The sequence below is a fragment of the Petaurus breviceps genome, unplaced genomic scaffold (genome assembly GCF_028583685.1).
Source record: "Petaurus breviceps papuanus isolate PSGF00001 unplaced genomic scaffold, PetGlider_PUasm1.0 103, whole genome shotgun sequence".
Taxonomy (NCBI): Eukaryota; Metazoa; Chordata; class Mammalia; order Diprotodontia; family Petauridae; genus Petaurus; species Petaurus breviceps.
The window spans coordinates 4,428,046-4,455,847 of NW_027185588.1; the positions used below are offsets into that span (position 1 = coordinate 4,428,046).

Genomic DNA, 27,802 nt, shown 5'->3' on the forward strand with positions numbered 1-27,802 from the left:
GAGAGAGAGAGAGAGAGAGAGAGAGAGAGAGAGAGAGAGAGAGAGAGGTATGAAGCAAGGTGTTCAGCAGAAAGAGTCAGGAAAGAGAGCACACTGAAATCTTGAGAAGGAAAGAAAAAAATTGGAATAGCCACTGGGATGAATGACGTAGTAAATTAATTGGTGGAGTGGGGTGTAAAACTATTATCTACAAGGAGGACTCAGTTGAGATTATGTAGCAAAAATTTGTAGTGGATCCAATTAACAAAATTCAGGGATTAAAGTGACTTGCCCAGAATCAAATAGTCAATCTCAGTCTGAATCAGGACTTGAATCCAGATCTTCCTGGCTCCAAGACCACTGCCAGAGGAGCTGGATTTAAATACTGACTCTGCCCCTACCAAACTTCTGAAAAAAAAAAAAGCCTTTCCCAGTCCTTAATTTTAGTACCTTCTATCTGAGACTACTCCACATTTACCCTACCTATATCTTCTTTGTATATAGTCATTTGCATGTTTTCTGCACATTAGACTATGAATTTCTTAAGAAAAAGATATGATTTTTTGCTTTGCTTTGTATCCCCAGAGCTTAGTATAGTGCCTGGCCCATAGTAGGTTAATTATAAAAGCTGACTGACTATGACTATGTGATTAGATAAATCATTTCACTTGTCTTGGTCTCAGTTTCCTGCATTATAAAATGCAAAATGGCTAATTTTGATTACATTAAATTGAAAAGTTTCTGTACAAACAAAACCAATGTAACCAAGATTAGGAGGGAAGTGGAAAATTGGGAAAGAATTTTTACAACCAGTATCTCTGATAAAGGCCTCATTTCTAAAATATACAGAGAATTGAGTCAAATCTATAATAATACAAGTCATTCCCCAATTGGTAAATGGTCAAAGGATATGAAAAGGCAGTTTTCAGAGGACTAAATTAAAGTTATCTACAAGCATATGAAAAAATGCTCTAAATCACTATTGATTAGAGAAATGCAAATCAAAACAACTCTGAGGTACCACATCTCACCAGCCAGATTGGCTAAGAAGACAAAACGGGAAAATGACAAATGCTGGAGAGGATGTGGAAAAATTGGAACACTAATGCATTGCTGGCAGAGTTGTGAACTGATTCAATCATTCTGGAGAGCAATCTGGAACTATTCCCAAAGGGCTATAAATAATTTCATACCCTTTAACCCAGCTATACCACTTCTACGGTTGTATCCCAAAGAGATCATAGAAGTGGGAGGAAGACCCATGTGTACAAAAATATTTATAGAAGCTCTTTTTGTGGTGACAAAGAATTGGAAATTAAAGGGATGCCCATCAATTGGGGAATGGCTAAACAAGGATAAATGAAATGGAATACTATTGTGCTATAAGAAATGAGGAGCAGATGGACTTCATATTTACCTGGAGAGGCTTATATGAACTGATGCTGAGTGAGAAGAGCAGAACCAGGAGAAATCTATACATAATTACAGACACAATGTATGTATGATGACCAGCTTTGACAGACTGGACTCTTCTCAGCAATGTAGGATTATAAGACAACTCCAAAAGACTCATGATGGAGAGAGATGTCACATTTAGAGAAAGAACTAGAAAGAACAGAGTTTGAATGCAGATTGAAGCAAATTACCTACTCTCTTTTTATTGTTTGGTTTTGTTTCCTCTTTCCTATTATTCTTTCCATCCATTACAATCCTTCTTTATAACCTGACTAATGTCTAATGTGGAAGTATTTGCAGATCTTATACTTGATTGCATGCCACCATGGGGGAAGAGGGGGAGGAGAGGGAAGGGTAGAAAATTTGAAACTCAAGGGATTGTGGAACTGAATCTTGTAAACTAAAAGTAAACAAACAAATTAATAAGACAAAAAAAATTTTATAAATTAAAAAAAACCAAAAGGTACCAAAAAAATAGACTAATCCAAATGGCAAAAGAGGTCCAAAAAGCCAATGAGGAGAAGAATGCCTTCAAAAACAGAATCGGTCAAATGGAAAAGGAGGTCCCAAAGCTCATTGAAGAATATAATGCCTTGAAAATTAGAATGAGCTAGTTCTTGGACTGCTCCCATGGCATGTCCAGCCACCCCAGTGGCAGGAGGAGGAGCATCGAGGCTCAGGAGCCTGCCAGAGAAGAAGCTCCCCTGACTGTGGCCCTTTCCCTCCAATCCCTGAGCCCAGTTGCTCCCGCCGGTGCTCACCTGTGTCTGGGGAGAGGAAGTCGATTTACACTGGCAGCCAAGATGCCCAAGAGAAAGGTGAACTCTGCAGAAGGGGAAGTAAAGGAGGAGACCAAGAGGAGGTCAGCCCCATTATTAGCTAAACCAGTCCTTGCAAAGGTTGAACCTAAACCCAAAAAGACAGCTGAGAAGGATAAATCTAAGGACAAAAAAATTCACACAAAAGGAAAAAAAGGAGCAAAAGGAAAACAAGCAGAAGCTACTAACCAAGAGGAGAATAAAGATGACTTGCCTGCAGAAGATGGAGAAACTAAAAATGAAGAGATTCCAGTTTCTGATTCAGCAGGTTAAAAAGAAACCAAATCTGTATAACATCTTATGCCAAGTGTTTTAACAATTGTCCCTGTTAACTCCCTTCTTGTACAATCAGAGGAATAGTTTTATCAAGTATTTTGTAAATGCCAGTTTTTTAGTAGCTCTAGAAACACATTTTTAAGGAGGCAGTCCCACCTCATCACATTTATTTTTTTTTAACATGTAGATAAATATAAGCCAATCTAAAGTGGCTTTATTTAGAGTCCTGTTTTAAAGAGGTAAAATCATGTGCTGGTTGTTAGTTTGGTTTTTTGTTTGTTTGTTTTAATATAACCAGAAATTACTAGAATGTTGACTAGAAAGATGTCTTGTGCATAGGCTTAACATTCCATAGTCAGTTTTGACATCATATTAAATGAAGCAATTTGGAGTTGTGACCATGAATTTTAAAACTCTTGTTTTAATTAATCTGTATCCATATTGTCTTTTGGTACAATTGTTTCCTAAATAAAACTGCTTCTTGGTGTTGGATCTCCCTTTCAAAATTGTGTGCTATCTGTGACATTGTCATCTTTGGTAGTGGTGGTACAATTTTTTTTTCCCAGTAACTTTGTTAATGTGCTGTAAAAGACTGGACAGTGTGTATAATGAGTTGTAGTTTTATCAAATACAGAATTAATGGAACTTTGCTTTGGAAAAGACCTGACACCTTATCTATAATCAGGATACTGATATTTGATAACCTCTTTTTAAGGGAGAGTTACCTCCAAACTTAAAGTAAGATAGTCACTGGAATAACAATTCAGAAAAGGATTTCAACAACATAATTTTTAGGTTTTTCTAGCATTTTTAAAATGTACAATTTATTCATAGTGTCTATGTACTGATTACCAAATGAACTAATAAACTCTTTATTATAAAAGAAAAAAATAGGATGGAGCAAATGGAAGCCAATGACTTTATGAGGAATCAAGACATTATAAAACAGAACCAAAAGAATGAAAAAAAATAGAAGACAATGTGAAATATCTCTTTGGAAAAACAACTGACCTGGAAAATAGATACAGGAGAGATAATTTAAAACTTATTGAACTACCTGAAAACTATGATCAAAAAAAGAGCCTAGATATCTTTCAAGAAATTATCAAGGAAAACTGCCCTAATATTCCAGAACCAGAGGATAAAATAGAAACTGAAAGAATCTATCGAGCACCTCTTGAAAGAAATTCCAAAAAAAAAAACCCTCCTAGGAATATTGTAGACAAATTCCAGAGTTCCCAGTTCAAGGAGACAGAAAGAAACAATTTGAGTATTGTGGAAACACAATAAGGATAACACAAGATCTAGCAGCTTCTACATTAAGGTATTGAAGGGCTTGGAATATGATATTCTGGCGATCAGAGGAGATAGGACTAAAACCAAGAATCACCTACCCAGAAAAATTGACTATAATACTTTGGGGGAGGAGAGGAATGGATATTCAGTGAAATAAAGGACTTTCAAACATTCTTGATGAAAAAACCAGAGCTGAAAAGAAAATTTGGCTTTCAAGTACAAAAATCAAGAGAAGCATGAAAAGGTAAACAGGAAAGAGAAATCATAAGGGACTTATTAAAGTTGCACTGTTTATATGCCCACATAGAAAGATGATATCTGTAACTCATGAGACCTTTCTGAGTATTAGAGTAGTTGGAGGAGACTGACAGACAGACAAAGACAGACAGACAGACAGACAGACAGACAGACAGACAGACAGATAGATAGATAGATAGATAGATAGATAGATAGATAGATAGATAGATGTCACAGGGTGAGTTGAATATGAAAGGATGATATCAGAGGAATATACTGGGAGAAGTAGAAAGGGAGAGATAGAATGGGGTAAATTATCTCACATAAAAGAGGCAAGAAAAGGTTTCATGATGGGGGGAAGAGGAGGAGGTAAGAGGGAATGAGTGAACCTTACTCTCATTAGATTTGGCTTAAGGTGAGAATACCATACCCACTCAATTGGGTATCTGACCCTACAGGAAAGTAAGGGGATAAGAGAGGGGTATGATAGAAGGGAGGGCAGATTGGGGGAGGGGGTAATCAGAAGCAAACAATTTTAAAAGGGACAGGGTCAAAGGAGAAAATAGAATAAGTAGGGGTGCGGGATAGAATGGAAGGAAATATAGTGAGTCTTTCACAACATGAGTATTATGGAAGTGTTTTGCATAACTACACATGTACCGCCTATATTGAATTGCTTGCCTTCTCAATGAGGGTGGGTGGGGAGGGAAGAAGGGAGAGAATTTGGAACTGAAAGTTTTAAAAACATGTTAAAAATGTTTTTACATACAACTGGGAAATAAGACATACAGGCACTGGGGTATAGAAATCTATCTTGCCCTAAAAGAAAGGAGGAGATAAGGGGGGGGGTGAAAAAGGGAGGGCAGACTTGGGAAAGGGATAACCAGAATGCATGCCATCTTGGGGTTGGGAGAGGAGAGTGATGGGGAGAAAATTTGGAACTCAAAATCTTGTGGAAATAAATGTTGAAGACTAAACATAAATAAATTAATTTTTTTAAAAAAGAAAAGACCAGGGGTAAAAAAAAAAAAAAGGAAAAGGACCCATGTGCACAAAAATATTTATAGCAGTTTTTTTATAGTGCTAAAGAGTTAGAAACTGAAGGGATATCTATCAGTTTTGGAATGACTGAACAAATTGTGGTATATGCTTGTGATGAGATACTATTGTGCTATAAGAAATGAGAAGCAGGATGATTTCCGAAAAACCTGGGAAGTCTTATATGAACTCCAACAAAGTGAAGTGAGCAGAACCAGGAGAACATTGTACACAGTAACAGCAATATTGCAGTGATGATCAACTGTGCAAAACTTAATTACTCTGATCAAAACAATGGTCCACAACAATTCCTCTGGACTCATAATGAATAATGCTATCCAGCTCCAGAAAGAAATCTGAGTACAAATCAAATCATTTTTTCACTTTCTTTTTCTTGCTTTTTTTTGCAACATGGCTAATGTTGAAATAAATGTTGCATGACTTCATATGTATAATGGATATCATATTTCTTGACTTAGCAAGGGTGAGGGAGATGCGGAAAGAGGGAAAGAATTTGGAATTCAAAATTAAAATATACAAAAAAAACCCCATAAAATAAATTCCCTAAAGATGTAGAAGGAGGCACAGAGGCCTTAGAGGCTATTATGTTGACCTTAGAGTTATAAGAAGTTAATTATTGTAACAGGATGTTACATTAGAAAAGTGAGATAACAATGTTTATACATTACAACATTTTAGTACATTTTAGCTTCTCAATCCTCATAAGTTACCTATGTGGTATAACAGAATCTCAGAGTTGGGATGAAGCACAGAGGCCATACCTGAAAAAAGCAATTCCTCCATGACACACCTTGGTTGTGTCAATGGTTGCCCAGCCTTTAGGGAAGGGAACACAATACTTCATAATTAATCCACAATAACCCATTCTACTTCTAGATCTACTTAAATGTACCTCTCCAATTTGTACCCATTGCTTCTAACTCTGCCCTCTGAGATCATTATGTTTGGAGTAAGGGAATTGAGCCCAGGATACAACAGGCTGGACCCACATGCTGAGGTAGCAGGGACCTTGTGGCTCTATGCTTTTTTGCCCTCCAGGGGCACTTGTGACAGTTTGTGGCAGAAGTCTAAGGGGAGGGTAGATACATTCCTACATACGGCCTGAAAGGGGCATCCATGGACAGTGATCCTGAACCTCCTATGCAGAGGAGAAGGGATTTCACATTCCTTAAGCAACGTAATCCTGGAATCTAATCTAACTAGAATTGGGGGGTTCTCTAGGCAACCACAAACTCAATAGTTCCATTATTGCACTCTTTAGAGAGACAAGGGGATGTCCTGATGTAGTGGGTTCTGTTGAGAAAGGATTGCTTACATAATTTCTATTCAGTGTTCAATGTGGAAAGCAAAGCCTGTGAATTACTTGAACGGTGAGATTCTGATTCTGACAGAGAAGGAAATTGCTCTGCTTAGCAACCCCTAAACCATGTTTACCGTCTAGACTCTAGAAGTCTAAACCACAGGGTGGTATTACACATCTTAGAGAGACTGCGTAGGATTCTGCAAAAGGGAGACCAAGAGAAAAATGTCAAAGGATTGCCCCAATAAGAATCTCAAATTCAGTTTCCTTCTAGGAGAGGTGATGGGCAATTTGAGAGCTTTATATTTTTTCCATATGTTTATGACCTCCTATGAGACCCTTATAGCATTCATTTTTTGTTAGGTTAAAGATTTTCCCATATCCAATTTGCCTGTGTTGCCTTGTTACCTTGAATGTTTGTATAGGAACTAACCTAGACCTGGGCTGTGCTATGAGAATAGTAGGAGATTTTCTCCTAGTGTAATTTGCCTAAAAGAGAAAACGATCCTTTCCTTTGCGGTCACTTCCCAAGATTGGACTCAGTCCATGTGAGTCCAGAGTCTTGGAGTGGGGAGCAGGAGACATAGGTAACAGGAGCATAGAACATAGGTCAGATTGTTGAATATAAAGTGTCCCAGACTTTATAAAAATATGCAAAATACACATGGAAAGAAGGAAACAAGCATTTTTTAAGTGCTTACTATACGCCAGGAAGTTTATAAATATTATCTCATTTGATCTTCGCAACAAGTCTGAGAAGTAGGTGGTTTTATGTAAAACGAGGATTTTACAAATGAAAAAAACTGAAGCAAATAGAAGTTAGGTGACTTACCCAGGGTCACACAGCTAATAAGTGTCTGGATTCTGGAAAAGCAATGGTATCTGAAAAAAAAAAAAAAAAAGCTCAGGTATCTGAATCTGCCTTTGACCTCAGGTCTTCCCAACTTCAGACCCAGATCTCAATTTATCTTACTAAGACTCTAAATACAACCTGGCTGCCTACAAACATGGTCAGGTCTACCCAAGCCTTAAAAAAAACCCTTCACTTGACCCTGATCTCCTCTCAAGCTTTCATCCTTTTTTCTTTTCTCTTTCACAATCAAACTCCTAGAAAGAGATGTTTCCATTTTATTTTCCACTGGCTTCTCAACCTTTTGTAATCTGGCTTCCAGTCTCACCTCTCAGCTGAAACCACTCTCTCCAAGCTCATCAATGATCTTTTCATAACTAAGTCCAGTGGCCTTTTCTCAATCCTTATCCTTCTTTACTTCCTTTCAGTGTTTGACCCTGCTGATCACTCCTTCCTTCCAAAAGTCTCTCCCCCTTGCATTTTCACTGCCCTGTCATATCTCTTCCTATGTTCCAATCTCTTGGGCAGACTCATTATCCATGTTCCACCCCCTGACTGGGAGTATACCCATATATAGGGCTCTATCCTCCACCTTCTTCCCTTCTGCCTCCATAGTCTCTCAGAGATCACATTCACAGATAATTGCGAATCACACAACCTGACATCTGCAAACCGGGCCCAGTTCTGAAAACAAGGACTCTGGGAAAAATGATTGCTCATTTCTGCTTAACAGCGCAGTATCCAGACTGATCTATTAACAGCCACTGGAAAACATCTTAATACCAGGTAAATTCAGGTCCTCACTCCTCTCCTGAGTTTTATTGCAAAGTATCCAGTTGCCTACAAGTTGGAGATCCCCCTGTTCCAAGGGAAATCAAACTCAACGTCTCAAACTGAGCTCATTGTCTTGCCACCCAACTTCCTGACTTCTATTTTTGACTAAATCTTTTTTTTTTTTTTGCTTTTTGGAGGGAAATTGATGTTAATTGATTTGCCCAAGGTCACATGGCTAGTTTTTGTGTTAAGTGTCTGAGGAGAGATTTGAACTCAGGTCCTACTGACTCCAGGGCGGGTGCTCTATTCACTGGGCCACCTAGCCGCCCTTGAGTAAATTTTCATCCTTCCTATCACTTGGTTCACAAGCTGGAAATCAATCTCATTTCCTTACTTTCACTTCCACTCCCTCCATCTTGAACAATTGCTGTCTTGTTGATTCTATCTTCATACTGTCTTTTTTTGTTTGTTTTTGGAGGCAATCTGGGTTAAGACACTTGCCCAGGGTCACACAGCTAAATCCTGTCTGAGATAGGATTTGAACTCAGGGCTGGTGTTCTATTCACCGTGCCACCTAACCTCCTCCACACTCCCTCCATCTGGAACAATTGCTGCCTTGTTGATTCTATCTTCACATTGCCTTTTTTTTGTTTGGTTGGTTTGGAGGCAATCTGGCAATCCACTTTGCCACCTAGCTGCCCCTTTACCTTCTTTTTCACGAGCTTCCTAACTGATCTCTTTGTACCTAGCTTTTCTCCTTCTCCAATCTATACTCCGCCCAGTTGCCAAATTGATTTTCCTAACAGTGCTAAGCAACAACTGGCTTTGGGGGGCGAGGAGGGGGAGGTCCCACAAAACACTTTTAAGTTTAATTTGCATTACTAACATTTTTTCCGTTACTTTCTTAAGACAACCAAAGAAACAACAAATCAAGCCTTGTTTTGTAGCATTTGCTGATTTCCAAGGTGTAAATGCTCCCATGGAAATTTTAACAGTTGGCTCTCCAGACCACATTCAAGCTGGCTCCAGCACACCCCTACGTCTAAAGTACATGTGATAATATCACTGCTGTGCTCAACCTTCAGTAGCTTCTTATCTCTAGTACAAAACCCCAAGTTCCCAGCTTGGCATTTAAAGTCCAGAATCATTTGACTCCAAACTACTTTTCCAGGATTAGGACATGCAACACCCCATCATGAACCTAAAGTTCCTTCCCAGCTGGCCACTCCAGTGATGACCCTTGATAGCCAGCTAACTTCAAGGCTCAGTTCAAGAGCTACTTTCTTTAAAAGATTGCTTCAGTTGTTACTGCCTACCTCCCAACCTGGAGTTTGGAAGACCTAAATTCAAATCTAGCCTCAGACACTAGTTGTGTGACTCTGGGCAAGTAACCTATCTCTTGCCTGCCTCACTTTCCTCATCTGTTAAATGGGTAAAATAATAGCATTTGCCTCTCTCAGGTTTCTGGTAAGGATTAAATGAGCTGATATGTATAAGCATTTTGCAAACTATATAAAGATGAATCATTATTATTATTATTACATTTAGTATGTTGTATTTTATTATCTTTGAATATGATGTGTGTCCTCCCAAGAGAATGTACATTTCCTGAAGGTGAGGACTGCATCACTTATGATTTAAATCCACAGGCCCAGCACAGGGCCTGGCACATAGAGGTCCTTGACAGATATGTGTTGATTACATTGGAGGCTGACAACAATGTAAATCCATTTAAAGATATTTGAGCAAGGGAAGGATGCCAGGAAAAGAATGATTTAGAAAGATGAATCTGGGTCCAGGTCTTGCATCTCAGTTTCAGGATCCCAGACTTGGAGACCATATTCATATTTCCATGAAGAAACCCAGATAAAAGGCCCTCTTGAGGTCAGAGTTGTGGTGTGGCCCAGGACCTTGGTTGCCTCTGCAGAGTGATGGAGTGTTCAGGGAAGCGGTGAAGTATCCCAGAAAAAGCCTTAGCTTTGGATCAGAATATCTGGGTTCTAGCCCTCTTTTTCCACCAGCTGGCTGTCTGACCTTTCACTAGCCCGTTACCTATTTGGGGCCTCAGTTTCTTTACTATTTCTCAGTAAATAGGGAGGTTGGCCAAGATACTTTCTAATGTCCTTCCCTCTGGTATGTAATGTTAAAGGGCCCTCCCAGCTCTGACATCCTGTGTCCTTAGTGTCTTCCCACCTCTGACATTCTGTGCTCTAAGGGCCCTCTTAGTTCTGACATTCCATGTTCTAAGTTCCCTCCAAGCCCTGACAGCTGTTTTCTAAAATCCTTCTCAGCACTAACATTATGTTCTAAGGGTACCCCTAGCTCTGAAATTCCCTTTCCTTAGGCCCCTCCTAGAGTTGACATTCCATGTTTTAAGGCCCCTCCCAGCTCTGACAGTTAAGGTTCTAAACTCTCTCCCCAGCTCTAACATTCTGTGTTCAAAAGGTCTTTCCACTTTGACATTCTTTGGTCCTTTATACCAAGATCCATCCCCCACAGGGAAAGTTATATTATACCAAATGTTCCCGGTCACCTCTTGGCTTTTCACCTGGCCATAGAACCGTAGCCACAGCCCCTGAATATGCTTTCTGGAAACCCCTAGTCACAGAGTAAAAGTCGCCGGTATGTCTCCTGTGCAGTGCTCGGTTTTACCTCCCCCCAACACACACACATACACACACACACACACACACACACACACACACACACACACACTCCACACTTACAGAGTCTGAGAGACCAGACCAGACCAGACACGGGGAGGTTCCTGGGGAAGGCGGGAAGTATGCAAGACATCTGTAATCCATTAGCCTCAGTGAGCCGGGCAGGAACTCTCCTCCCCGGCGGAATATCCATTCATTCCACTTTCCGGTCCCTCCTTAGTTCTCTCTACAGCTGGGGGCTCCTGGAAGAGCGGGGATGTAACTGGTCAAAGGCCGGGGAGGAGCAAAATGAGGGACAGGAGGAAGAAGTGGGAGTCTGGGGTCCCAACACAGGAAGCTTTAGAGCCGTGTCCTTCTCCTTCCCTTGTTTAAGAGAGATTGGCAGGCACTGACTTTGGGGGAGGTATCCAAACAGCAAAGGTATTTGCAGGAACATTGAGGGAAGTTCATGCCTCCTCAGACCCAAAATGTTTGCACCAAGTTTCCCAGCATCTTGTCCAGACCACTGAAAACGGGAAGTAGGGAGGGGGAATGGAAATAGTTTGAAATTGAAGGGCGTCTTATCAGCTCCACATAAAATACTGGCTACAGGCTTACTGCTTTAATCAAGTTTCTGTTTTGCTAATGCTGTTGAAAACACAAACGTTTACTCCTAAAATTCAACATATGGGTTGTGAAGAAAAGTTTGGTTTTTTTTAAGTCTTCTTAGACGGTCCCTCCCAACTTGGTTTCACCTGTATATCTCAGATGAGCCTGCTTTTCTTCTACTTGTCATAAACTTAACCTTTCTGAGGCTACAAGGGGCCCCTTGCTCTAGAGTCAGGATTTGGCTAACAAATTCACATGTTCTCTACTTCTATCCCTTTCCCAAATTTGTAGACTCTGAACCTTCTTAGCCTCCACCTTCCTAGAATGAAAATTGTCCTCACAAAGACCACACACACACACACACACACACACACACACACACCCCTGAAACCTACACACTCTCCCTTTCGCACTGTCTCTGGAATCTGGTACCATCTCTAGTCCAATCCAACGCCAACACACATTTATTAAGCAAGTACTGAATGTGAGGTACTGTGTTTAGGGCTGGAACTTCAAAGTTGAGTTTTAAAACTGCCGGTGCCCTCCATGAGCTTACATTTCCTCACTTGGTGTTCTCCATTTGAATAATCAGTGATCCATCCTATATTCTTGATGTCAGTCCCCTAGCATGTAAGTGAAACTAACTCTTTATGTTGGCATAAATGTCCATGCTGGCATAAATATCGGTGAGAAAACCCCTATGTAAATTTGTGAAATGCTCTCTTCAGATGGAGAGTTTGTACAATTCTAAGGAAGGGCAGACAATAAGGGCTGTGATCATGAACAGCAGATAAAGTCTTAGGTCATAAGAAATTTAAGACAAGGAACCAACTTAGATCACACAGATCAGAAAGTGCTCAAAGAGGGCAGTGGGTAAAACGGAAATAGTTTCGAGCTTAGGAACCAGCTTTTATCTACTTTGTTCCACCACTAAATGACCAGGGGACCTCCAGCAAATCCTTCCCCTTTTCTGGGACTTGGTCCATCACGAAAGCAGTGAGGGTTGGGATTAGATGCAAGAAAGTAAGTAGGATGCAAGGCTTCTTGAGGGCAAGGGACTGTTGAAAGATGGGGGGACCATAGAAAGGACCCACAGGCATAAGGGTAGAGTTGTTGGTGCTGAAGAAAGAAAGACCAAAGCTTAACCCTGCCTCAACCACTCACTGCCTCTGGGATCCTGGACAAATGATTCATGTTTCCTAAATCTGTTTCTTCATCTGCAAAATGGGTATAATAATGGCACCTCCATCGCAGGAATTTTCTTAAATTTATAATTATTTTAATATTCATTTAAAATTTTTTTTGTTTCCAGTTCTCTCCCTCCCCCATCCATTGACAATATAACTCCATTCAACATGCATCACGGGGATTATTAGGAGGGTCAGATGAGGTAATGTAGAAAGTGCTCTGCAACACTTGAAGTGTAATAAGTGCTAGTCATCAGCATGCGTATATACCTAAAGCTTACATGCCCTATAGAAATGCTATAGGTATCATCGTTCTAAAGGCTCCTTTGAACCCCATGACAACCCTAAGAGGAAAAGGCAGCTATTATCCTCACAGGGCCCAGTTGAGCACCCAGATAGATCGTTAGAGATGCTTGTTAAATTTAACTATAAGGGTCCTTCCAAATCCATTCCCATAATAATAAGATTAAACACCGGAAATGATCCCCTCATTTTTACATATTAGGGAAGCAAGAGCTAGAGTGTTGAGTGACTTGCCTAAGGACACAAAAAAAGTAAGCGTCTAGATTTGAACCCACTGTTCTCCAAGTCCAAATCTACTACAAATCTTCCTGATACACAGATTGCCTCTCTCATTTCAGGCATATCAGACTCTTTGTGACCACATTTGGGGGTTGCTTGGAAGAGAAACTAGAGTGGTTTGCCATTTCTTCTCCAACTCATTCTACAGATGAAGAACTGAGGCAAGCAGGGTTAAATGAGTTGCCCAGAGTCCCACAGCTAGTGACTGAGGATGGATTTCACCTCAAGTCCTCCTGATTCCAGGGCCACTGCTCTATTTACGGCACCGATGCCTGGGTGCCCCTGCCTCTCCTAGCTCTGATGTTCTGCGTTCTAAGATTCTTCTTGGTCCTCAGATTCCTTCCAGGTCTAACATTCCATGTTCTCAGCACTTTTCCTGTACTGACATATTGTGTTTTAGCATCAGTACCAGTTCTGACTTTCTGCGTTTTAGGGCCCTGCCAGATCTGAAATTCCATGTTCTAAGGGTTCTCCATCTCTGATATTCTATGTTCTAAGGTAGTTTCCAGCTCTGACATTCTTCTGTCCAGTGGCCACTGCTCCATCCCCAAAGACTCAGGGTTGCACAGTAAGTAGGTCCCACCTCCAGATCTTAATTTCTTTCTGCCTCCTTGAGGCAGGTAGGCAACACCCCTTTGGGGTAGCTGCTTCTGAGTCCCCCCTAGCCCTGATCTAGTCCTCCCCCCAATCTTGAACCCTGAGTCGCCCCTAACGCCAAGGCCCCATAAGTTCTCCAGTCTGCCAGGCCTCTGCTCCTGGGAACTGGTAGGTGCTAATGTCTCCAGTCAGTTCCCTCCAAAGTCTCCCAGCCCTAAGCCTCCCCCCACCCCGCCCCCAACTCCCCCTTGAAGGTTCAGCCTTTTGGCTCGGGAATGTGGTAGGGCTGGCCTCCTGTTCCCCTCCCTCCCTCTGCCCCCCAGCTCTCCCAGGGAGAAGGCCCTCCCCGCCCAGGCCCCCGCCCCCCGCCCAAATTGGATTACACTCTACCTTGCAGCCTCCTTCCTTCCCTCCCTCTCTCCCTCTTTCCCTCCCTCAGTCCGTCCCTTCCCCACACACCCCGGCCCCAGCCCCAGCCCAGGGCCCCCACAGTCCACAGCCCGCCAGCCTGCAGCCTCAGGACCCGGCCTGGTCCCGCAGGTATTTCAGAGAGGGAGCTGTCGGGCCACACTGCGGGGAGGGGGATGGGGGGAGCGAGTGGTGGGAAGGGTGGGGAGGGAGGGAGGGAGCCCCTGGCTGGGGGGAGGGAAGCTTTTCTTTGTTTCCAGCCCTAGCAGCCCCGAGCCCTGCTTAGCCCTGCCCAGCCCCCTCCTCTGAGCCTGGGCTGGCGGAGACTGCTCTGCTCCGGGCGCACGCTGTGCGCTCTAGCTCGGAGCGGAGCCTGGGGCCCCGGAGCTGCTGCTGCTGCTCGGGCTGCGGCTGCTCTTACTGGTGCGGGCAGCCTCAGTCAGTCTGCCTGCAGGCTGGGATCCTCAGGCAGGTGAGAACCCCCGACTTTGCTCCGGGGGATCTCAGGACACTAGAGCTGGGGCACAGTCAGGCCCGGGCAGTTCGGGCTGAGGCTCCTTCCCCACTTCTCCCCTCCCTTCCCCTTCCCTCCCACAGGATGGATGGATGGTCAGAGGGAGGGAGGCAGAGACAGTGCTCTCCCTGCCTGGGGCTCTGATAGCGTCTTGGGGAGCCCCAGATGGGGCAGAGGCTGAGACTGAGGCCAAGAAGGGCAGTCTCTTTGTCTCCACTGGGGCTAAGTCCCCCCTCTTTCCTCTGATGCCCCCTCCTCCCCATTTCCTCCTTGCCCTAACTTCCCTCTCTCTCTCCTCTGCTCCCTGCTGGGGACCCGGTTTTCTCCCACTTCCTCCGTCTTCTTCACCATCCCACCCACATTCCCTCCATCCTTCTTGTCCCCCCCACCCCTCCCATTCCCTTTTACTCCCTCTCCCTGGATCTCTAACTTCCCATCCTCATACCTCCCAGGCTGTCTCTGCTCCCTTCCAGAGGCCAATCAGGGACAGCAAGCGAACTGCGCCCTGATTCCTTCAACCTTCCCTTCCAGTCTCTCTCAGAGGTTTGGTCCCTGTGTCCAACCCTGGTTCCCAAGTTAGAATTCTTTACCTATCTCTACTCCCTGGATTTGGAGTCAAAGAACCTGGCTTTGGATCTGCCAGTTCCCCTCAATGTGACCTTGGGGAAGCCTCTTCCCATCTCTAGGGCTCAGTTTCCTTCTCTGTAAAATGAAGAGATTGAACTAAATGATCTCCAAGGTCTTTTTCAGCTCTGAAGTCTAATTCCCTCCCCTTTCCTCCTGCCCAGCCCAGAACTGGGACTTCACACAGTCCTGGGCCGGGGCCTCTTCCCCTGAACAGAGGCTGACTCCTGACTGCCCCGCCCTCTCCTTCATCCCTCCCAGTCCTCATTCCCTCCCAGCCGGCTCCTTCCCTTCTCATAAGGAACTCCAGGGGCCCTCCTTGAGATTGAGCCAAGTGGGAAAGTCCTTGGGGACCCCCTTCCCCGCTCTGGCTCCAGCTGCTGAGCTCTGTCAGTGGGAGGCCCGGCCTGGCCTGCAGGGAGGAAATGCTGCATTGGTTTCCTTGCTAGACCCTAAGGAGTTGGCCATTTCCCTGCTGTTCATGACTCCAGAGAGCTTGAGCCCCTGGTGAGCTGGGGGTGGGGTGGGCAGGAAGGGGTAATCCTTCCCCATACTTTCAACATAAAGGCTTGTGGCTACTTTGGTGGGGGCTAGATGGGGCTGTTACCTCTCAGTAAGAGAGTTTCCTTGTGAGCCACACCATGACCCTGGATGGATGAGATCACAGCCTCATAGATTCAGAACTAAAGGAACTTGAGATAACATCTAGTCTGACCCCTTCATTCTTCAGAGAGGGAAACTGAGGCTCAAGGAAGCCAAAGGATTATGAGATCATCGATCTAGAGTTGGAATGAATCTCAAGAACCCTTTAGCCCAACGTCCTTTTTACAGAGGAGGGAACTGAGACCCAACAAGGTCAAAGACTAGCGCCAGAGCTGGAAAGCACCTCAGAGGCCATGGATTTTAACCCTTTTATCTTACTAAGAGGCAAGGAAGGCCAAGGAAGGCCAGGAAGGTCTAATGAGAGTGGGTAAAGAGCTGAAAAGGACCTCAGAGATAATCTGAACCAACTCCTTCATTTTACAGAAAAGGAAACTGAGGCCCAGAAAGAGGAATTGACTTGCCCGTGTCACACCGTAAATAACAGACCTAATGGTCATTAAGCCTCCTTTCATCCCTGTTACTATCTGATCCTATGTTCTGTCATTCAACACTTCAAAAACTTCTCTCTTCCTGACCTCGTTCAAGGACAAGACCCATGCAAACACTTGACATCCTAGGATTCTCTATCTGTTGAATCACTACTCATCATTTAAAGCCCAACTCAAAGGCCAGCTCCTTCCCATCCTCTCTAGTTGATAAAAAAAAAAACCCACCCCCATCTGACCTCACACAGATTTGATTACATCCCAGTAATGCAAGTATCATATAATATCCTGTATTTAAGTGTCTCCTTCTACTAGATTAAACTCCAGGAAAGCAAAGACTGTTTACCTTTCTTGACCCATTCAAGGCATGCCAAATGCTTCTCTCACAGCGGCCTTTTGGGTTGAGTCTCAAAAGCATTGTTTTCTAGATTTTACAGGGAAAGAAAATAAGCTGAGAGATGAAGTCACATTGAAAGTTAGGTAGCATTTATCAAGTGCTTGAAGGGTGGGCAAAGCATTACCTCGTTTGATCCCTGCCACATCCCTGAGAGAAGTATGTGCTGTTATAGTTCCCATTTTATAGGTGAGGAAACTGAGGCTCAGAGGAGTTTCTCCTTGGCCAGTGTTACACAGAGCAGGGATTCGAACCTACATCCCTTTGAATTCCATGCTCACTCTACTGAGTCACACTGCCTTTGCAGGTATTCGGGTAAATCCAAAGTAATTGAAGCATAATAACAGCCACAGGACCTGGGTTTGAATCTCTCACACTTAATTACCTCTGGGACCTTAGGTAAGACACACTTCCCTTGCCTGGGCCTCAGTTTCCTCATCTGTAAAATGAAGGAATGCTAAGGGAAAGGACTGTTGTGAGAAAAGGCATCAAGAAAGGCTTCCCAGAGTACTTGAGCTGGGCCAGGTTTATATAGTACTTGAAGACAGTGGTGTCAAAGAAAAAAGCAGAGGCTACTAAACCTTACATAAGGTTGCATGTGAGCTGCATATTGATTAGAAAACCACATATGAACATTATCTGTGTCCTATTGCATTTTTATTTATTTTTGTTCCCACCCACTACTTTGCACTCAGGAGGTGCTTAATAAATATATGTTCAATGAATGAATAAACAAATGATACTGGGAAGGAATACAAGAGGCAGCTATGGGATCTTTATCACCGGGAGTCAGGAAATCAGGGTTCTGTTCCTGGCTCTGACACTTTCTGGCTGTCTCTGAACTTCAGCTTCCTTATCTGTAAAATGGGAATAATAATACTTTGCCCTCCCTGCTCCCTCACCCTCCATGTTTTTGAGAGGTAAAGTATAAAGTGCTGGAGGAATGAGAGAGGATTCTTATTCTTGGTTCAGAATTGTGTGGTCCAGGCAATGAGTCCTCTAGGAGATCAGAGAAAGAAAGGGAAGAATAGGGTAGCTGCAGGATTCAGGCAAGGCTTCTTGGAAAAGGCTAGATTTCTCAGGATCTTAAAGTCTTCCCAGCTCCAGTTCCAGCTCCAATGTCTTGACCCACCTGATCTCCACCCTTCCTTCCCTGCCCCCCAACACAACCTACAAACCAGTTAAAATGGACTTATAACAGCTAGCATTAAATAGCATTTCTAAGGTATGCAAAGCATTCTAAAAATATCTCATTTATTCCCCACAACAACCCTGGGAAGTAGGAAATGTTATTATCTCCATTTTCAGAGGAGGAAACTGCGGCAGTGATTAAGTGACTTGCCCAACGTCACATAGGTGGTGTTTGAAGCTGGATTTGACAAAGGGTCTTCCTGACTCCGGGTCCATTGCTCTATCCATTGTACCACCATATTCATGCACTCCTAATAGGCAGATCCCTTGTTCCCATCCTCCCATTTCCACCTGTAGAAATCCTACCCATCCTTCAAAGCCCAGCTCAAAAGTCATTGCTTCCTGGAAGCCTTCCTTGATTGCTACACCACTCTCCTTGCTCTTCCCCCCAGCCAGAAGTGATCTCTTCCTCCTCTGAAACCCGCTCCCTAGGACTCTCTTTCAATCTCTCTCTCTCTCTCTCTCTCTCTCTCACATACACACACACACACACACACACATATATATATATACATATACATTTTATATGTATGTATGTATATATGTATGTGTGTGTATTCATGACATTTATTTCATCCAGCCTTATTTCATACTGATTTCTAAATTTGTGGACTTCCTAGCCATCCTTAAAAATTTAATCCAGTGCCACTTCCTCCAGGAAGTCTTCCTGGATTCCCCCTGTTCTTAAAGATATTCACAGGTTCATAGCTTTAAAACTGGAGGGATAATTGAGTCTACCCTCCATACCTTAAAGATGCCAAAACTAAGGTCTGGATAGTAACTTAGCCAAGGTAAGTCCCAGACCCAATGTGACATCCTGCAAGGTATGAAGAAAGACTGGCTCTCATAGAACACCTAGTTCTGGATATTTCTGTTGTACTTATGTATTAAATTCAATGTATCCTATTTTCTGTTCCAAATTCTTTCCCTGTCCCCTCCACCTCCCTTGCCCAATGAGAAGGCAAGAAAAATAAAACCCATTATAAACATGTATAGTCATATAAAATAAATCTCCATGTTAGCCGTGTCTTCTTCCCCACACCCCATAAAAGGGGGGAAAAAAGAAAATATGCTCAAGTCTTCACTCTTGAGTCCATCTGGAGGTGGGTAGCATTCATCATCAGTCCTTTGTAACTATGATTTTTCGCTTTGTTGATTAGTTACTAAGTTTTCAAAATTGAATATCTTTTCAATGTTGTTGTTATTGTATAAATTGTTCTCCTGGTTTTTCTTACCTCATTCTACATCAGTTCATACAATTCTTCCCAGGTTTTTCTGAAACTCTCTCTCTCATTATTTCTTACAGCATAATAGTATTCCATCATATTCATACCACCATAACTTGTTAAGCCATTGCAAAGTTGATGGGCAGTTTCTCAGTTTCAATTTCTTTGCCACCACAAAAAAGAACTACTATAAATATTTCTGTACACATGGTTCCTTTTCCTCTTTCTAAGATCTCTTTGAATATGACGATTATAGTAGGAGCATTCCTGGGTCAGAGGGCATGCACAGTTTAATAGTCCTTGGGGCACTGTTCCAAATTCCTTTCCAGAATGGCTGGACCAGGTCACATGAGCCTTATTTACATCTCTGTATCCCTCTGTAATATGAGGATACAGTTTGTCAGTCAATAGGTATCACCATATATTTATTGGAGAGATGAATTAATTCAATAAATATTTATTAAACAAGGAAATACAAAGGTAAAAAATTAAAAATGGTCCCTGCCCTTAAGCAGGTTATATTCTATGTTTCAAAGACTGGTGACTTTGCCATTCTCCCCCCAACCACATAGATCACACCCCATCTGGAACTTGGAGTCTCAGAGAATTCTCTGAGGCTTCCCTAGGTTGAGGGACTTGTCCAGAGTCATGAAACATCAGAGTCCAAGGTGAGATTTGAAACCAGGTCCTGTGATTCTAGATTCAGCACTCTATCACTTAAGAAAGGAGAGAGTATTCATAATAGCTAGAAAGATCAAGAACTCAGAGCAGAGGAGGTGGTACCTGAGCTAAGACTTTCAGCCTATAAGTATCCATAGAATTGGACAAGGAGAAGGGAGCAGGGTTTGAGGAAGAGGAAGAGTGTGAGCTTGTCCCAGAGTGGAGGGGCTTTGACCAGGAGGGTACATGTGGAAGCTGATTTGACTCCATGGAGCTGTGATGTAATGGAAAAAAAGCCTTGAGCTTGGAGGAAGAGAGGCCTACACTTGAGTCCTGGGGCTCACTTGCTTATTATTTCTGTGGCCTCCAACAATTCACTCTCTGAAATTCAGTTTTTCCATCTGTAACATGGGGATAGTGACCCTTGCAACCTCAAGGAAATGTTGAGAGAAAAGTTCTTTGTTCCTCTTGAAGCTCTTCTTCCTCCTCCTCTCCTTCCAACCCAGGACAAGAGCCTGTGACGATCAGCCCTGGGGACTGAGCCTTAAGGGACGGGGCCAGGGGAAGAGGCAGGCATCTTGACCATGGCTGGGAGCTGGCTGACCCAGATCCTGATGGGATGGACAATGCTGGTCTGCATGACCCAGGCCCAGTGGGAAGGGACCATTCGGACAGACAAGCCTGCTGGCTCTGAGGAGACGCCAGCCTTGAGCAGGGTTCGAAGAAGAGGCTTTGACACCTTAAGAGGGTATGTTCATACCAGGCTTCCTCCTCTCTGTAGGGGAATGGGGAGAGGCTGTTGAGATAAAAAGGTGTACAGCATCAGGGGCCCCTCCACTCTGGCCCTGGGTGGGTTGCTTCAGGTTTTACCTCAATGGGTCCCTTAGTAACAACTCCCTCCTCCCCACTTCTGCCTTGTATTTGTCCCTCCTTCCCCATCTGGGATTAAATGATTAGGGAAGTGAAGCATAAGAATGAGGGAAGCCAGGGGAGAGGGGAAAGGAAAGGAAGCCAGAGGCCCCTAGGACTCAGTGGGCAGAACAGGATATCAAGGAAGTGAAGGGGAAAACAAATTTATATAGCACCTACTAAGCTTTACATTATTATTACACTTGGTCCTCACAACAGCCCTGGGAGGTAAGTGCTATTATTACCACATTTTATAGTTGAGGAAACCAAGGCAGGCAGAGGTTAAATTGACTTTCCCAGAGTCACACAACTATATAAGGCAGGATTTGAATTCAGGTCTTCCCAATTTCATACTCAGTTTGCCATCCACCATGCCATCTAGCTGACTAAAATAAATAGTTACTAGTAATAGATAACTTCAAGCTTTACAAATCTTATCTCATTTTGATATTAGAGCTGTCGGTCTAAATAGTGAGTCAGAGGAAACTTTGGGTCTGCAAACAAGGGTTGAGGTATTCTGCGTCTGAGCATCTTGGCATGGTGGTGCTATGGGCACCCTGTCCACGATGCCCCATACATAGTGCCCATAATGCCCTGTGTGAGTAAATCCAAGGTGATTTCTGAGTTTGTGCCCCATTTCCCAAATTTTCAGGTTGGAATCATGTGCCTAGAGCAGGAGTTATCATACTGCAGCCTTAGGGCCAGATCTGTAGATCTGTGAGCTTTTTTCTTAAGCTTAATGATGGACCAGGTCACCTGATGTAATGATGGACTGGGTCACCTACTGGATTTAGCCCTTGGGCCTTGGTTTACTGACACTGGCCTAGAGTTAATGAGCTGCTCTCAACCTTGATTATAACCCCTACCACACACCCCAGAAAGCACTCCATTCTCCTTAGGTCCTGGGATAATGATTAAGGCTGCATTCCTTATGTTCTTGGGGGTTGAAGCAGGGCCATTATTCATTCATTCATTCTTTCTTTCATTCCTTAAGTCCTTGCCCCCTGGATCTAAGAGGCTATGCTGGAAGCTGGGAGCTTGTGTGAAAGAATTCATTGTGTCCCTGTTCTTTTCCAGGCCTAATGTCTGTGGCTCCCGGTTTCATTCTTATTGCTGCCCAGGCTGGAGGACCCTCCCTGGGGGAAATCAGTGCATTGTCCGTAAGTGAGAGTTTCTTGTTCAGGTCCTGGGCATAGGGATGGTGGGGGACAGAATTGCCTCCTTTCTACATTAGGAGACCAGGCTTCACTCTACAAACAGAATTGGGAGAAGTTGAGAAAGGCACTCTTGGAGTCACTTCCTCTTTCTAGGCCTGGGCAGGAGGATCCCCATCCTTCTTAAGAAGTGTTCTTTTTTTCTTGGCTGCCTCCAAGAAACAGGATCCCATAGACATCCCTGACCTCCCAGGGAAGTTCTTCATGATGTCCCATACATCCTTCTTGGGATAATTTCCTCTCAGTTCAACCAGTATTATTATACCCATTTACAGATGTGAAACCTAAGAATTGGAGAGGGGAAGGAACTTGCCCAAGGTCACACAGCAAATTCGTTTCTGAACCATGATTCCAACTCAGGTCTCCTCACTCCCCATCATGGAACCCTTCCCTGATTCTGGGTTACCACTGCCACAAGTGCAGCAGCGGGTACAGCAGATGGGGTGGCCAACACATATACTTTGTCTTTACCATCTCCTTCTTTTCCTCTTTTCAGCCATTTGCCGGAATTCCTGTGGGGAAGGGTTCTGCTCCCGACCCAATTTGTGTGCTTGTGCCAATGGACAGCTCTCCCCCAGCTGTGGTGCCAGTGGAGGTGAGGGGGCCTAGGAGAGAGGGTAGGAGGTGAGGGGGAAGGGAAGTATGGAGGGGTTAGAGAACACTCAGGAAGTGAGGAGGAGAGAAAAGGTGACGGATTCAGGAGGTGAGGGAGTTAAGGTTTCCTTTTGGGAAAATCATGACGGCATCACAGAATTTCCAAGCTGGGAAGCCTCTTAGAACCCAATATGTTAGAGTTCGGAGGACCCTTAGAAACCAGAAGGTCAGAGCTGTGAGCTTCCTTAGAGGACAGAATGTCAGAGCTGGGAGGGCCCTTAGAACATGGAATGTCAAGGGTGGGACGGCCTTTAGAGATCATCCAGTTTAGCACCTTCATTTTACACATAGGGAAAATAAGGAACAGGGAGGGAAAGGGATTTGCTTGGGGCTATACAGTATGTTAGGACTTGATCTGGAATGCAGGCAGGGATGAAGATGACCTCCATTTTTGGTCTTTGACACTGGCCCAAACACAGGGCCAAAACTGTTCTCTTCCCTAGTGGTCTATCTGCTGCCCTGCCACTTTGAGGTAGGCAGCCTCTTCAGACCACTTATTACTTCCTTCCATAGTGCTAAATGGCAGGCATTGAAATGAGGAATCCTGCCTCTGTCAAAAAGTAACTGTGCTAAAGGCTTTACAAATATTATCTCTTAACCCAAGGAGGTGGGTACTTTAATGATCCCCATTTTACAGTCAGGAAAACTGAGGCAAAGAAAGGTTAAATGATTTAGCCAGAACCACATAGTTACTAAATGTTAGAGACCAGATTCAAACTCAGGTCTTCCTGACTCTAGGGCCAGAACTCTGTACCACTATACCACCTGACTATCTCCAGGTGCCTGCAGGAGTGGGAAAGTGACTACCTGCAAGGTTATAGAATTACCATGGGATTACTTAGCCATAGGGCTAATAAGTCATAGGTACTGAAGGCCAGGGACACAGACACTGTTGTCCCCAGCCCCACAAAGGCAGACATCACCTGACTATCACATTAACTCATAAAAACTCAAGAGCAATTTTTAATAGATGTTACTATCCCAAATACTCATAATTTCTAAGCCATATAGAATGGAAAGTTTTCAAAGTCTAGACACTGGGTCAAGGGGTGTGTATCACCTCTGTTTTCCTGTCTGCTCCTGGAATCATATCAAGGATGCTTTTGGTGAGCCTATAGATACAGGATGCTGAAACTTCTTTATATCTTGGATGCCTTTGGCAGTCTAATGAAGCCCATGGTCCCTTTCTCTGACTAATGTTTTTAAATGCATAAAATAAACATGTAAGATTATGAAACAAGCTAGTTATGTTGAAAATATAGTTATAAAAAATATTAATAGTTCACAGACCCCAAATTAAGAAGCCCTGTTACTGAGGATAATAGTATATCCTAATGCTTCTGTTTGACTGCAGAAAGCAGCTATTTTATATACCTTGCAAGAGTCCATAGTGCATTATACATAAAAGAATAATAGCAAGATAATGGCTTGTGTCAAAACTGTTTTTATCTGAATCTCACAAAAAGGATGAAAATAATGAGATCGTAGCTACAATAATAATTTATTTCATGGAATCTTTCTCTGATAACATCAAAATGTTATTTTGATTCAACAAGTGTAAAATTGTTTACTTTGCCAAGTCAAGATAGAGAGAGACTGACAGCTTTGAACTTCAGTCTGGAGGTTACATTGAACCATAACCTCCAAGCCATAGCCTCCAAGCAAGACTTTTGTGTAAAGAGTGTATTGAGTGTAAAGAGATGGAAGAAAAAGCCGTGGCCAAACATGTTAAGAACGGTTAGGCGGTACAAGATAACTAGGTGGTGTGGTGGATAGAGCCCCAGACCTGGAGTCAGAAGACTCTTCTTCCTGAGTTCAAATCTGGCCTCAGACACTTACTAGCTATGTCACCCTGGCCAAGTCACTTAACTCTGTCTCCATTTCCTCATCTGTAAAGCAAGCTGGAAAAAGAAATAGCAAACCGCTCCAGTATCTTTGCCAAGAAAACCCCAAATGGGGTCATGAAGAGTCAGATGTGACTGAAGATAATGAAACAAAAAAAATTTAAGAAGACTTCTAGGCATCCTGAAATCAAAGCTGAATGGGAAGAATATGTTTAAAGAGACTAAAAACTCTGTAACAACTGTCTTGATGCGTGCACTTTCAGAGCCATAAAACGAACCCTAACAGATTTGGAAAGTATCTTAACAAAAACTTGCACAATATTAATGAAACGCAAAGCCCTAGGGCAGTTATAGAAAGATGAACAATTCCTTACAAAAAGAAGATTGATAGGCATTCTTAGACCACATTTTAGACTGGTAAAAAACCTACAGAAATACTTCTGAAAACAAGAAGAAATCATTTCTCTGAGTAATATAAAGAATGATAAAGATCTACACCATCATATTTGTTGAATATAATAATCAAAAGTGGTTTACAACCAGATGGAACCTATCAACTAACTACGATCCAAGAGTAGAATAGAAAAGACCACTCTAGGTGACATTGTCACTCACTTAGCCAACTACATGCTGACAGAGAAACCTCAAACAAGTGGTTTATCCAAGGGTATTTGTTTGTGAAAATGGAAGAATTCATGATGATAATTGAGAATCATGCCATTGCCACTAGAAATTATAAGAATTCTTTAAGAAGACTGGAATTAACAACCTTCATACAATCTTAAGTATATCACTTAAGGAAATAGCAGAAACTGCACAACACATTGTTAGAGGCTGTAAAAATTTATTACTTACCAAAAATCTAGCAAGACATGACCTGGTAGTTAAAATTACACTTCAGTAGCTACTTGTCTTTTATGGATCAACAGATGGAAAATCCCCATAATACAAATACTGTCCTCAAAGTATCCCAATAAACTGTATTAGAGCTGGACTGAACACCCTGAACTGCTGCCTAGTTGCCTAGACATAAAACTCAAAAGCAACATTTTAATATATGTTAACATGCCAAGTAATATAGTTTTCAATCTACATAGAACAAAATAACTTCAAAATAGGAGAGTAGATCAAAATTAAGTGGGACCAGGACAAGGTACCTAGCCCTGTTATCCTGTCTACTACTAGAGTGGTACTAAGGTTCCTTTCAGTGAACCTACAATCAACCAACAAGCCAAGCATTGTGCTAAGAAAATTAAAAACAAAAAAAAAATTTTTAATTTTTTAAGAGATTGAAAAACAAAAAGAGGGGGTGGCTAGGTGGCACAGTAAATAGAGCATCAGCCTTGAAGTCAGGAGGACCTGAGTTCAAATCCGGCCTCAGACACTTAACACACTTACTAGCTGTGTGACCTTGGGCAAGTCACTTAACCTCAATTACCCTGCCTTTCCCCCTCCAAAAAGAAAAAAAAAGTAATTTTATCCACCTTGTAATATACCAGAAAACAAAATATAAAAGAATAATATCAAGCTAAGAACATGCTCCAGGACTATTTCTATCTAAGCCCCATCAAAAAAAAATTACCGAGAAGAGTAAGGTGTTGGTGAAGACTATCATCATCTCCAATTTCTGCAGTGATTTAAAGTTTACATAACACTTATAATAATCCTGTGACAGATGTAATAGAAATATTATTTTTCCCATTTTATGGATAAAGAAACTTGGGTTGAGAGAGATGAGCTAAATACGTCTCAGAGAGGTGACCTTCCGATACTAAATTCAGCATTCTTTTCATTCTAACATACTCCCTTAGAGCACAAACTCTATTTACTTAACAAATGTTGAGCACACAGTGTGATTATAGAGTTCAGCTTATCTTTGGCCTTACTTTACCTATGTACCGGAGAAATCTTTCTCTTTTTAGTAATATTTCTTCAATCACTCTAGAGGCCAGCTAGATCATTTCCCCTCCCTCCCTACTTTTCTCTTAGTCCCCAGGAATAGAAGGTCTGTTTTTCTTGGTCCTACCCTGATACAATCTTAAAATTTTCTGAAGGTAAGGTGAGCCTTGAGAGACCAAGATCAGGAAAGACAGAAAACTTCCTTTTCCAATGCATTGCCACATATTTACAACTGTTTCTACAATTCAACAAACACTTAGAATGCCTGCTTTTGTGCAAAGCATTGTGCTTTGTACTGGGGATATAATTTTTTTTTTAAATCACAGTCCTTGTGCATCAAGGGGCTTCTGCTCTATTAAAGAGAATACTATATGCTCACTGATAAGCAGAATATCAGGTGTAATGGGATAGGGAAAGAGGAAAGAGCCAAAGTAACACTTGGAAAATTTGAGGAGAGAGAAATCTTGACATGTTGATGGAGATGGCGATACATAAGGCAATCCCTAAAGAGAGAAGGATTTCAACAAACAGAGATGACAAAGGCCTGTGTTCCAGGCATGGAGGCCAGATAAGATAGGATGGAAGTGGGAAACAGAGACAAGTTCAGGTGAGCTGAGTCATTGAATATGCAAAGGCAAGTAGAGGCAAAATCAGGTTAGAATGGTGAATTAGAGATAGATTGTCCCTGAAGGGCTGCGAACGCCACATTTAAGAGTTTATATTTTATTCTAGAGAGCCAGTAAAGATTTTTTTTGATCGGGGGAGTGCCATCGTAAGGCGTTGAGAAAGATTATTGTAGGAACTTTTGGAAGAACAGACTGGAAAGGAGCAAGACTTGAGATAGGAAGAAGAGTTAAGAAACTATTATAACAGCCCCCCAGGTGGTGATGGGGACCTGAACCAGGGTGGTGGCCATGGGAGTGGAGAGGAAGGGATGCATGCAAGAGATGTTGTGAAGATTGGATCCGCAAGACTTGGCAGTTGATTGGAAGTGGGAGCTAAGGGAATGAAGGGTCAAGGTTATATAAGAAGGGTTTGAGAATTGATTGCATTCTACATTTTGTAGTTCACGGGGGACAAAAATTTCATCTTTGCCCTGAGGTTGCTAGAAGGTAGACCCAAGTCACACCTGGAAGTTTTGAAAAAGAACATACACCTCAGGAGAATAAAGAGGAAGAAGCTGAGAAATGGTGTCCTCAGCCCCGCCAAGCACTTTTTTTTTCTTTTTGGAGGAGGGAAGGCTGGACAATTGGGGTTAAGTAACTCGCCCAAGGTCACACGGCTAGTTTTGTGTTAAGTGTCTGAGGCCAGATTTGAACTCAGATCCTCTTGACTCCAGGGCTGGTGCTCTATTCATTGCACCACCTAGCCATCCCGTGCCCGCTAAGCACTTAATAAACTAAGTTGTAAAGTATTGTTGGCACAGGGACAAGGGCAACAACCAGCAAAATAAACAGAAAGGAGAAACCAAAAGGAAAGTGGAGATATAACAGAGAAGGGAGAGATTGAGGTGCAA

General features: G+C 42.7%; 1 protein-coding gene, 1 long non-coding RNA gene and 1 pseudogene across 5 annotated transcripts in view; 2 read left to right on the top strand and 1 right to left on the bottom strand.

The window, feature by feature from the left end:
• Positions 1 to 15,573, bottom strand: part of LOC138171162 (uncharacterized) — a 33,065-nt gene extending 17,492 nt beyond the window's left edge. For both annotated transcript variants that reach the window (XR_011170820.1, XR_011170816.1), the window contains exons 1-2: positions 15,174 to 15,573; positions 7,253 to 7,302 (exon numbers count right to left, since the gene is read on the bottom strand). This is a non-coding gene — a long non-coding RNA (uncharacterized lncRNA). The remainder of the gene's footprint in view (positions 1 to 7,252; positions 7,303 to 15,173) is intronic.
• Positions 1,748 to 2,703, top strand: LOC138142117 (non-histone chromosomal protein HMG-14 pseudogene; annotated as a pseudogene).
• FBN3 (fibrillin 3) overlaps positions 14,034 to 27,802 on the top strand; it is a 116,781-nt gene continuing 103,012 nt past the window's right edge. For 2 of the 3 annotated variants that reach the window (XM_069098771.1, XM_069098932.1), the window contains exons 1-4: positions 14,034 to 14,201; positions 20,273 to 20,514; positions 21,753 to 21,835; positions 22,386 to 22,484. In XM_069098771.1, the coding sequence (XP_068954872.1) occupies positions 20,351 to 20,514; positions 21,753 to 21,835; positions 22,386 to 22,484 (346 nt within the window). In that variant the 5' untranslated portion in view covers positions 14,034 to 14,201; positions 20,273 to 20,350. Of the gene's footprint in view, positions 14,202 to 15,695; positions 15,715 to 20,272; positions 20,515 to 21,752; positions 21,836 to 22,385; positions 22,485 to 27,802 lie in introns of those variants that run through there. The other variant, XM_069098853.1, reaches the window with a different exon arrangement.